At 37.5% G+C, this 12,811-nt stretch overlaps 1 protein-coding gene across 2 annotated transcripts in view; it reads right to left on the bottom strand.

Moving 5' to 3' along the window:
* PPM1L (protein phosphatase, Mg2+/Mn2+ dependent 1L) overlaps positions 1-12,811 on the bottom strand; it is a 301,786-nt gene that overhangs the window by 96,531 nt on the left and 192,444 nt on the right. For both annotated transcript variants that reach the window (XM_047729272.1, XM_047729280.1), the window contains exon 2: positions 8,008-8,182. In XM_047729272.1, coding sequence (XP_047585228.1) covers positions 8,008-8,182 — 175 coding nt within the window. The remainder of the gene's footprint in view (positions 1-8,007; positions 8,183-12,811) is intronic.

Raw genomic sequence — 12,811 nt, 5'->3', positions numbered from 1 at the left:
TCTTAAAAAAAGAGAGAACATTTCTTCATTCCAAACCTAATTCTTTCCTCCTCTACACATTTACTATTTTCCCAACACACCCTCTACAGCACTGACTGCACTGTCCTCTAGTTCTATGTTTCTAGTGCTGTCTCTGCACACACACACGTGCACACACACACACACACACCTGAGGAGAAGGACCACATGGTCACCTGGGCATTCCCAGTGGCAGGCACCATGCCTGGCTTGCAGGTGCTCAATGTTTACAGAGTGAATACACAAATAAACCAATGAATGTCAAATGAACTAAAGGCAGAATCACACATTGGTAAAGCTGAGGGCAACTGAAGAAAATACCTAGTGCAATGTCCTTTTGTTTTAACAGTGAAAGAAAGCAAGCAGAAAGAGGGGCAATGTCCCGTCACGGACATGGAGATTGGCCCCAGGGCTCATAGATCACATGTCTGGATACTTTCCAACAGCTATGGCCTAGAGTCTTCTGGTTTGTAGATGGCAAAGTCACTTTGACTCCCTGACCCCTTATCTTTTGGCTTTTGAAATCCATGATAAAAAGGGGGAAACAGAAGAATTATAACTGAAATTCAAATTAGCATGGTTAAAAAAAATTGTTATCCTTGTCCAGAGAGTTCTCAGCTTATAAGTGGATTCTGACTACCTATTTTAGTCTTCTGCTCCCACTGTTATATGACTAATAATTGGCTGCACTACAAAAGTTCTCATTATGTTTTTGTTAATGATATTACCATTCTCATCTTTTCACAGACCTCCAAATTTAGGGATTCTATATGGTGATGAGAACTGAAATGTGGAAAAAAAGGGAGGCACTGGGTGCTGGAAATATGAAAAGGTTATGTGAATGGTTACTAGGGCATATCCACTCCATAGGTTATTATGCAACTATTACCAATTACTTTTCCAAGTAGTTTATAAGAGCCTAGAGAAATATGACTACATTTCAGTCTTAAATGAAAAAAAAAAAATATATATATATATATATAAAATTGGGCATAAAGAACTAAAACCCAACAGAGAAAAATGAGTGAAAGTAATTATGCTAAAGATGGTGGTTACGTTTAAGTGGTAGAATTAGAGATTACCTCTTCTATTTTGCCATTTAAAAAAAATCCTAAAATGTATTTCTATTACTCTTAAAATGGAAAAGTAAAACAGATTTGATTTTTTACAGAATTTCATAAGTTGGGGGGCACCTAGGTGGCTCAGTCGGTTGAGCACCTGACTCTCGATCTCAGATTGGGTCTTAATCTCAGGATCATGAGTTCAAGCCCAGTGTTGGGTTCCATGGAGCCTACTTGAAAGAAAGAAAGAAAGAAAGAAAGAAAGAAAGAAAGAAAGAAAGAAAGAAAGAAAGAGAAAATTCAGAAGCTGGTGTCACAGGTAGCACAATGAATACTGAATTTCCCTTAATAAGTTTCTTTTGGGTCTCTGTTTTTCCCTTTTTTCCAAATCCCATCATCAAGGCTCCAGCAAGAGTATCTTTTGAGCCCAGAAATGAGATCCTGATTGAAGATATAACGTAAGGAAACCTTAGTACTACTCCTTCCCTCAGGACATGTTTGAGAAGCATACTGAGAAATTCACTCTATTTGTTAGAGTGAAGAACTTCCTGCAAATGCCTTTTACTGCATTTTTTATGTTCTTAGAAAACCCAAAAGGGCCCTAAATAATTCACAGTCTCTTTCCTGGGTTTGGTTTCCCGATAGGTGTTCATTTTTTCCCCCATGACAGTAAATAGCTTTCCTTTTGAGATCACTGATTACTCTGACACTAATAGCTCAATTAAATCGTAGGTGTAACTTTTAGGTAGTGTCTATTTTAAGAAGAATAACATAAGCTCAATAGGAGGTAACCCTCTGGTTACTTCCTAAATTGCTCAGAGCACATTCTCTACCCTTTTTAAAAGCTATTTCTCCAAAATGTGCATTATAGTACTCGGTGTGTCTTCACAGCAGGTAGCTTTGCTTGGACACAGCTCCTGGGAATTTTGAATGCAGAGCTGCATCAGGGGAATCACAAAGCCAAGGCTGAAAAATTAATGCTTCTCTTTCTTTCAAACCTCCTCTGGGAAAGTTGTAGGTGATTGTCTGACACTTGTAAATGGATCTGCAGGTCCCCAGCTTTAACTGATGCCCAAAGGAACACCATAAACAGCCAGCTGAGTTCTCTCCTTCTCTCATCTGCACTATCTGTTCCACTTTCTACTTGTAAGTGCTCTTTCTATGAGGTGGAAACATACGCTCGTCGGAAAGCTATATGGGTTTCTAGTGAATTGTCCAAACAGAAATAAAATCCTTACTGGTCTTAGGTTTAACTCTGAGAAGAAGCTCTAATCAATAACTTCAGCAACTGTGTGTTTGGCTTGCAGCGAGATGGCACGACTAGGCAGGCCACCCACGACAAGTACATTTGGCTGTTCCCCAAAGGAGGAGGTGGGCAGCTCTTCACTCCTGTTTCCCGTGCCTCAAGGGCTTCTGAGTGTGAGGCAGAGAATATCATTCTCAAATAACTGGGCCCACTCTCCTCACAATTCCCTCAAACACAAGGCATTACAAGCCACACTACTTTATCCTTAGCAAGAGAATGTGTAGGTTATTTATTCATGCCCAAACTATAAAAACAAAACAAACAAAAAATTCCTTAAAAACAACTTGAGATTATGTAGAGAAATATGAATAATATACCAGCATAAAAATAAACAATACAAGGAAAGATTCCCTTTTCTGCGATTTCAGCCCTATTTAACTTTTGCCCACTATGACAAATTAAGAAAATTTATGTTAATCACACTCTGTGAGACAGTGCGAAATGCTATTTTGATCTCTTCTCAAATCATGCCACTGCTTTCTTTGTAAATGTCTCTTTGCTAAACCCAACCTATTGAAATGTGTATGAATCTGTACTTCAATTCAAATAAAAACATTAATAGATCAAATACAAAATGTATCCTACTTCTTGCTCTGAATTTTGCTTAGTATTAATAAGTGCTAATAAAAATACCTAAGCTGTCTTAATGAGAACCCATGAATGATGGCTCAGAACCTCTCCTTCCAAATCTAGTGTTGCTTGATTCTTATAGTCTCATTCCCCATCCCACTAAGAAAAGTATGTCTAGGCATTTTCATGTGCAGATGCCAGGAAAGCTGAGAGATTTTTTTTTTAGTCAGATATTTTGTACAAATTACACAGGCTACATGAGAAGAGAAGAGACAGTAAATAGCGCAAGCAAAAGGTTCAAGATGAGGCTACATACAACCTTGAAGAAACTATGGCAACCTGACCTTTTTCCAGTGTCAAGAGACAAGTTACAGTTTTAGAAATGGAAGGTATCTATGAGATCCTGCTCATGCCCTTTATTTAAAGATTTATTTATTTATTCAAGATTTATTTATTCACTTTAGCAAGAAAGAACGTGAGCATGGGGAAGGTCAGAGGGAGAGGGAGAGAAAAACTTTAGCAGATACTCACTGAGTGCAGAGCATGATTCGGGGCTTCATCTCATGACCTGGAGATCATGACCTGAGCCGAAACTGAGTCGGGAATTTATTTATTTATTTGTTTTTTAAAAAGATTTTATTTATTTATTTGACAGAGATCACAAGTAGGCAGAGAGGCAGGCAGAGAAAGAGAGAAAGGGAAGCAGGCTCCCCGCCGAGCAGAGAGCCTGATGTGGGGCTCGATCCCAAGACCCTGAGATCATGACCTGAGCTGAAGGCAGAGGCCTAACCCACTGAGCCACCCAGGCACCCCTGAGTCGGGCATTTAAACAACTGTGCCACCCAGGTGTCCCTATGCCTTTGATTTATGGGAAAATAGGCCTTAGGGAGTTTTGGTGACTCACTCAAGGTCATATACCTGGTTGGTAGTACAGTTAGAGTCTGGGTCTCTTGGTTCCAAGAGCTCTTTCAATTATACTACAAAACATCTTTATTCCTGTCAAAACTTAAAAATAAACCACTCAGATGAAAATCTTTCTAAACTGGTTTACACAATTCCTATTTTTATATACAAAATATAATTAACATTGTGAGTCAAGGTCACTACTATAAAGATCGAGGATGTCAATTTTATAATACAGAGTATGAATGCTGATTTCACAGAGTATAGTACAGGCTGGGAATATGACAACTGCTTCTGTGGATTTCTGGGGATTCACTCTACTCATATTTCTCACTACCCTCAGTGTCTCTGCTCCAACTATCATCCCCTTCCAACCACCTTCTAATTCGAGTTTTAAACTCATGTTTTCTAAAGTCTATTCTCTAAAGTAATATGAAATACAGTCAAATGCCCACCATATCCATTGCAGCATTATTCAGTATAGCAGAAACAAAATCCAAAACCATAAATGTCCAACATAGTAGATGAACATTTAGTGAGTAGTACTTTCAAGAACAGAATATTGTGCCACTATTAAAATTATCTTCACATAAAGAAGTTTTAATGAAATGAGGAGGCATTTACATACTAATGTTAAGTGAAGAAAGCAGAATATAAAACCACAGAATATTAACCATATAAAAATGCTTTGATGAGAAATATACCAAAATGTTTACAATGGTAGGATTATTTATAATTACTATCCTCTTATACCATGCTGTCTACTTATCTCTTTGTCTGCGAAGTCAGAAAAAGAATTTTAAAAAAGAAAATATCACATTGGAAAAATGTAACCTAATTGATCAGAACAATATAAAAAATATATATAGATTCTAGATGAGAATCTGAAGCCTCTGTTGTATGAGCTTGTCCATGAATTCAGCAACATGGATGGTTGCAGGTGACGTTTCCTTACTTCCCATTCCTTTGCTAAATTTCAGGTATGTCAGGTTGCCAGATATTTGAACTGTGGGTGAGTAAAGCATTAAGGTATGTATACTTAAAGGAAAAGAGAGAATGCTGAGAAGAAAAGACTAAGAAAGAGGAGGGAGGGAGAAAATGTTCTAAGCCAATGCTTCCAGACAAGCATCTAAGGATTTTTTTCATTAATTGGTTTTCAGAAGTTTAGAAGCCACAGATGGTGGCAACTGTCATTAAGTCACTCAGACTGATTTATCAGTGGATGAGCATTAAAGACAAATTAACCTCTCTAGAGACCAGGCTAGTGTCCAATTATCAATTAACTACTTCCTCAAACCAGGAGAGCTGAATGTGAGAACATCAAAGCCGTGATAGCATGAGAAGCTAAGCAGTTGAAGCAGATGAGTATCTTCATATAGGATGTTTATACCTGAAAGTATTGGAGATACGTATCTGTATCTATATAAGATAAAAGATATATGTATATATTTTTACCAATTTTACCAATTTTCTATCCCAATTCTTTTGTAATATGATAAAATATTTTTCTGTTAAATAGCAATATCTTTTTCATATTTTCTTTTCTTTCTTTAAATGAAATCTTTGTTACATGTGTAATGGAGGAGGAGGCAGTATGACCTTTTGATCTGACAACACACAGTGACACTCATTATTCATATACATATACTCAGCCTCCATAAGATGTGTCACCTCATACAGGAATGACCAAGGGCAAACTGAGCCCAGAGTAGGAGGTTTAACAAGTAGATGTTGCCTGACTTCTCAAAGCGTCTGAAGATCATTTTTTAAAATTTCATTTTCTAAAACTTTCCCTTTGCCTTCGCGAACATTATATGCCAAGAAAACACTCTTAAGAGTATTTTATACTGGTCTGAGGGACAGACAAGATCCAGATCTGTTCTCATTCAACATTAGCAGCATTTGCGATATGATTTCTAAGGACTTCCCAAAACCTGCTATGTTTTATTATAACAACCCTGTGAGCTATTATTAGCCCCACTTCACAGACGCAGAAAGAGAGGCTCTAACAGATAAATTTGCTAAAGACCATACTAATATTGAGCTAGAGGAACATTCCCCCAATTTAGATCCCTAGCTCCCAATCCTGTATTCTTTCCACTGCTTCACGCTGCAGGCTTTACCGATAACTTCCATGCCACAAAGTATTTGCCTCTTGAGTCCACGTACAAGGGCACCTCGGCAGATTAGTAACTGCTTAACAATAGCGCAGGTTGAGTGGAAAATTATCCCCGAAGAAGTTATAACTGAGTGGGAAGCGGTTGAGGCTGATGTTCATTGCCACCTTTGTGTCCACTTGGGCCCCCGCATCCACGCAGACTTTGTCTCTCTTCTCTTCACAAAACCATGTTCATCATTTGTCCTTCAGATTTAAACAAGGCTGGCCCCAGATGAAAATCTGAGGCACTTTCACTATTCCTTTACTCCACATCCCTCAGCTTAACTCTGACAGCTCGTAGCTATGACGGAACGTGCCTAAGCCCCAGTTCCTCAGGAATTTTTTCCCCTCAAGTCGTACACAGATGCTTTAACTCCCCAGCTAAGCTTTAAGTAAGATCTGTGTTTTTTACATCTCAGATTCCTCACCACCTTTTCGACACTCTCCCCTCTCCCCTGTCTTCTGACTGCCTAGGATATAGGATATTGCTGTGCATTCAACAAATGCCTTCTGAAGGAATGAGAGCCTGCGTGAGTGTGGGGGAAAGCCCAGCTTGATTCATAATTAGGAAGCTAGAGTCCCAGCTCTACATGGAAATGTGTGATTTCAGGCAGATCCTGGTTTTCTCATCATAAAATGGTTGTGGTAACAGGAAGTAGGTGGACTATATGAGTTCTATGATTGCTAAGATACTATGAATATTTATATTATTTTGATTGGGCTGTTCACAGCCTCACTTTTGTTCATTAGGGATGAGAAAGGAGATAAATTCGAATTCCAAAGAAAAGAATGTTAAGACAAATACAGAGATCAAATAACTAACCATGTAACAGGCAGAAGGAAGTCAATGTGTCTAGAAAATTAATAAGCAAAGGAGAACAAGAGGAGTAGAGAAGTCTCGGGCTAGAAGTGTGGATGCTGTCTGACAGGAATGTAAAGGTCTTGGAGGGTGGAATATAAATGGGAACAGATCGGTAACTAGAAAATTGCTGTAGTGCTTAGGCATATGCAGTGTGATGTTTGCTTTTTTAAATTTGCTCTTCTGTTTGCTCCCCAAGTTTGAAATCAAATGTTAAGAATGTCAGCACAGAGACTGCTGAGATCATGAGGAAGAAAATAAAATGCAAACCAACAACTTCCTTGTGCAAATGAAGACAGAAGTTCCTGGTATTAAAATGGGGATTGATATTACCAACATCTGACCATTAGCAGCCTATTTTCCTCCATTTGCGGGGAGGAAGGGACAAGTAATGACAATTTTAATCAGGCTATTTCTCCAAAGTTTAATTTTACTAAAGATTTTTAAATTCCAAGTAATACTGTACTGGTTTCACTAAAATTGGGGTTTAGCTGACAGACCTTGTAATAGATCAAAATGGTGTTATAAGGAGGTCTGTCCATGCCTTCATTAGGAAACTCCCTGAGATGGGATGAACAAAGTCTCCAATGGGGCATTAAGGGTAAGAACTCATCTGAAGAGCTAAACCAAAAGAAAGTCAGGTTCAGCTTGAAACTTCAAGGAAAAAAAAAAAAAAAAGGTACCTCTTTAGAAAAGAAAAATCTCTGAAATTAAAAAATAATACCTGAAGTAACAATTGTGGGATTATCAGATGTAGGAGTGTTTAGTTGGTTTCCAAACCTGAAGTGACACTTTTAACGACTAAAGCAATAAGAGCACATCGTTCATAAAAGGCCAGAAAAACTCCATTAAAAAAAGAGCAAAAGTTTTAAAGGGATTTGATTTAAGAGCCATTTTTAGAAGCCTCTTGATGAAATTTTTGATACTAAAACTGCAGAAAAGAAACTTAACTGTTAATCCATGTTATATAACTTTGAATCCAGTCTGCCCTTCATCTTCTACCTCAGAAGTGGACCTAAATTTAACCAAAGTCTATAAAGACATTTCTGCAGGGAGAAATAGTGTGTGTGCACGTGCGTCCGTGTGCATGTGTGTGTGTGTGTGTGTGTGTGTGTGTTAAAGACAAACATACCTGCTTCATCATAGGATACAGTCAATTTTTCTAGCATTTCTCGGTCAATTGACAGAATCTGCTGTTCAAGGATGGTCTGGTAAGACAGAACACTATTTTCTTTGTCCTTCTCGTAGTCTTGAAGATGTTGTTTAAGGGCTTCTGGGAGTCTCGATTTTACATATTCAGCTGCAGTCTGCAGTTAAAACAGGTAGAGAACCCCATTAGTTTTTCTCATCTTAGGCTTTTCACTTCCCCTCATGGGCTGCGGTGAAAACTCAAAGCACCGTGAAACGAACCCTTTAGACAAGCATATCCTTGTCATCGTCATTATTAGACTCCACTCTACCAAGTCAGATGAATCTTCACATAGACAACTCACAGACCTGTAAGAATTTTCCACCAGGTTTAAAGGTACGAAAGATGACGGATTTGGTTTGGTATACAAAGAGTTAATACTCAAGAGTTTCAGCTATTCCACTGAACTCTGAGGGCCCCATGACAGTAATTTTGTTGGCTATAAATCTGCCTTGCCCTTGTCTAGAATGCAGAAACCTGTCATTCATCCCCGCAGTGAGCCCACCTATGCTATGGCGTCCACATCCCTGCTTTGATGTTCTGTGCTCATTAATGCTTCCACACGAACTCTTGTGAAGTGAATAGAAAGGAGAGTCCTCTGCTGGGGCTGATAATGGAATAACGGGATATACAGAGAATGAAGAGATCTAAGACAATGATGCCCCTTAACCTGAAAAAGAACTGTTCACCAATGTCTTGGTCTTTACATATATATACACGAGATACATATATCATATATATATATATATAGATATGTATCTATATATATATAATGCTTAACTTGTTTTTTTCTCTGCTACGCAATCCACCCAAAGCACTCCTAACTATTAATCTCTGAAATTACATGCAATGATTTTTCAACCAGGTGAGCATGCTTCCATATGAGGCAGGAAGGAAGGCCTCCTTAGAGAATCTGATAGGCTCTGCTGGTGGGCTGTGGAAAGCGTACTCCCCTGCCTCCCAATTGAGAATCACAGTTCAAAGTTAAACAGAACTTTGAGAGAGAAATTAAGTGACAGAGAGGCATGGATGAATCAGAGGAATTCTGAAATTCTTAAAACATCTCTTTTAAGAATGCCAAGAGTTTGGCATCCCCTTGAGTGCAGTCCAGCATCATACACATAGGGTCTGAAGTTGATGAAATAAAGGCATACATATATTACTTAAAATTATACTCACAATGACTGGAAAATGTAATAAAATGTAATGAAAAGGAAAATGTAAATAAAAGCACTGTTAAAAAGGACCACTGTTGGGGTGCCTGGGTGGCTCAGTGGGTTAAAGCCTCTGCCTTCAGCTCAGGTCATGATCCCAGGGTCCTGGGATCGAGCCCCGCATTGGGCTCTCTGCTCAGCGGGGAGCCTGCTTCCCCCTCTCTCTCTGCCTCCCTCTCTGACTTGTGATCTCTGTCTGTGGAATAAATAGATAAAATCTTAAAAAAAAAAAAAAAAGGACCACTGTTTAGCTATGTGCCTAGAGGGGGCCCATCCAGGTGGGGGCCCTCTAGGCACATATATTTTAATTAAATATTAAATTTAATTAAATTTAATTTAAAAATTAATTAAATATTTTAATTAAATATTTTTAAAAATTAATATTTTTAATATTTAAAAAAATCCTGTACAGCTATTAATTGCATAATCTAAAACAAGTTCAAGTTAAACACACGCACAGCCACATATCCAGTAAATGCTCATCAACAGGGGTTTGTTTTGTTTTGTTTTCATTTATCAAACAGTATGCTCTATAACCTTTGGGAAAAAATGAGATAGGTCAATATGTACCTACAAGGAAGAACGTCATGGTATTACTGTTAAGGTTAAAAAACAAAGTCACAGAATACCAGTGACAGTATATCCTTTTTATGTAAAGCATACATATATGTGTATGTCGGACTCCATAATATCATATGTGTGGGAGAAGATATTGAGGGCTATATTCCAATTGCAGAACATACTCACTTTTTACTCTCCACATTTCTGTACTGTTTCAGTGCTCTTACTATTGCAATTTTTTTTTTTTAGATTTTTTCATTTATTCATTTGAAAGAAAGAGAGCATGAGCAGGGGAGAGAGGCAGAGGCAGAGGGGAAAGTAGACTCCCTGCTGAGCAGGGAGCCTAATATGGGGCCATCCCAGGACCCTGGGATCACAATCTGAACCAAAGGCAGACACCTAACGATCTGAGCCACCCAGGCGCTGCACTACTGCAATTTTTAAGAATTATCTTTAATTTTTTTTTGTAACCTTCATTGTTTTCCTCTTAAATGTTAGTGTAATTTAAGATGAAGAGAAGCTTGCCAGAACAATGGACAATGGACTTTCCAGGAAAAGTCTACTGGGAAATGGTGGGGAAAAGTTATAGATCAGTCCTCAGAGTGGTCAGATGCAGCACACAACACTTTTTATTTCCAGATTTACATTTAGATTCCATAAGTCAGTTGTTGATGGAATTACAATTTTAAAATAACACCAAACATTATTCAATTTCTCTGCCAGCCAGCTAGTGCAGAACAAATAAAATTATTCCATAAAATGTAAATGGACTCAGCACATTAGCACAGCATATTTAATTCTAGAATTTAAAAACAATTTTCTCCCAACACTGGAAAATGAAGAGACACGTTGCCAAATAACTATTTTTAGACTCATACTACCTTACTATTCAGTGTAACATCTGTCTGTCTGTAATTTTTTTTCCTTGGAGATAATCTATGAGGTACCAGAAGTAATTTAAAATGCACATTTTACAAATATTGGTATACTCTCTATTATTGAAAGCATACACATTTCCTTCCAAGTGTGTCTACTGATTCACTTTTATAATTAAAATCATCACACACACACACACACATACATATATGTGGGTATATATACATATATATATATATTTTTTTACTATATTGGAGTTATATTTTGGCATTTCATTTTTTTAAAGATTTTATTTATTTTGGAGAAAGAGAGAGCAGGAGGAGGAGCAGAGGAAGAGGGACAAGCAGGCTTTGCACTGAGCGCAGAGCTAGATGTGGGCTCCATCTCACAACCCTGAGATCATGACCTGAAACCAAGAGTTGATGATTAACCAACTGAGCCACCCAGGCGACCTGCCATTTCATTTCTAAACGGTATAACTTCATGTATAGAGTTCTTTCTGTTGGAAAGAGTCTCAAGAGGAACAGAAAGAAAGCAACTCTAGCAAAATACTAGATTCTGTCAAGATATTTCAAGAAATCACCTTTATATGGAGGTGATGCCTTAGATGTATACAAACGGCAGTTAAAACCTTATGTTCAAGCATGAACCTGTATTAAAAAGAGGCTGTCTTACAAATACCATATGATCTCACTTATATATGCAATCTGAAGCCAAATAAAACAAAACTGAACGCATAGATGCTGAGAACAGACTGGTGGGGTGGGGGTGGGAAAAAAGGTAAAGGTTATCAAAAGGTACAAACTTCCAGTTATAAAATAAATAGTTATGGGGATATAATGTTTTGCATGGTGGCTACAGTTGATAATACTGTATTATTTGAAAGTTGCTAAGAGAACAGATCTTAAAGATTCTTACCACAAGAAAAGAAACTGAAACTCTGTGTGGTGGCAGATGTTAATTAGGCTTATTGTGGTGATCAGTTCATAATATATACAAATACCAAATCATTATGTTGTATACCTGAAACTAATACGTCAATTATACCTTAATACAAAACCAGGTTGTCATCTTATTAACTGAGATTATAATTACTCCACAAGTAATAGATAATACAAAGAAAAATTTACATTTAAAATTTTCACTGGAATTCTAAAAAAGTAAAAAATAGAAATTAAAATTTAAAATTACTTATCTATTCTTTAATCAATGAGAAGTACTACTGGAAGTTTAAATCTTAAATTGCACATTCTTATAATCAACCATTCCAGAAACAATAATATTGTTACCATTATCAGTATTTTGCATTTGTGTGGTACTTTTTACTTTTCCCAGCAATTTATGTTATTACCATTCTGTTTGTTCAGAATAATTCTGAATTAAAGTAGACAACTTACTGGTTTGGGCCAGTCCCTCACATCCTTCAAAATTTGGCTCAAATGCTACAAATTCTGTTAGTGAACACACCTAAGAGCAGCCAACAGTCTTTCAAGTGTTTATACAAGCATTTGTATAGGTGCAAGTATTTTAATTTCCTAGTTCAGCTGCCATAAGAACTATATCTTCTACATCCTTGAGTTTGCCCATTATCTATTTCAGTGCTTTGCACCAAAGAATTTAATATCTTGACTCTATCCAAGAATCAGGTACTTTGAGATAGCCTTTGGAGAAAATCCTCTGACAGTTTATAATTCTTTGCCTGCTATCTGAAGTTGCTTTCATGATTCTAGATAGAGCCTAGGAGCCATTTTCCACTGGCAAATGGTACTTAACTACACTTACTCTTTAATTATCATCAGTGCCATTTATTTTAGGAAAGTAAACTCTTAAACCCAAATCATTATTTATATGCCAAAATAGCAAATTATGTACTTCACATACAAAGCCATGTATGAAGCTTTATTTAATGTTCCTCTTAATAATTGTTTGATCTTCTCCCTCCTTGTGTTTTTTCATCCATTTGGCAATGGCCTTGCTCCCGCTAGGGACCCTCGGAGGAGTCATGTGGACTGTACCTCAGAACTGGGCCCCTTAGTTATGGGTAAGCTCAAGTCTGTGCTGGTGCCTGGTGTGGCAGAGACGCCTCAGGGCAGAGA

This window comes from Lutra lutra, chromosome 1, assembly GCF_902655055.1.
Source record: "Lutra lutra chromosome 1, mLutLut1.2, whole genome shotgun sequence".
NCBI classification, from domain to species: Eukaryota; Metazoa; Chordata; class Mammalia; order Carnivora; family Mustelidae; genus Lutra; species Lutra lutra.
This window is presented reverse-complemented; position numbering and strand designations above follow the sequence as displayed.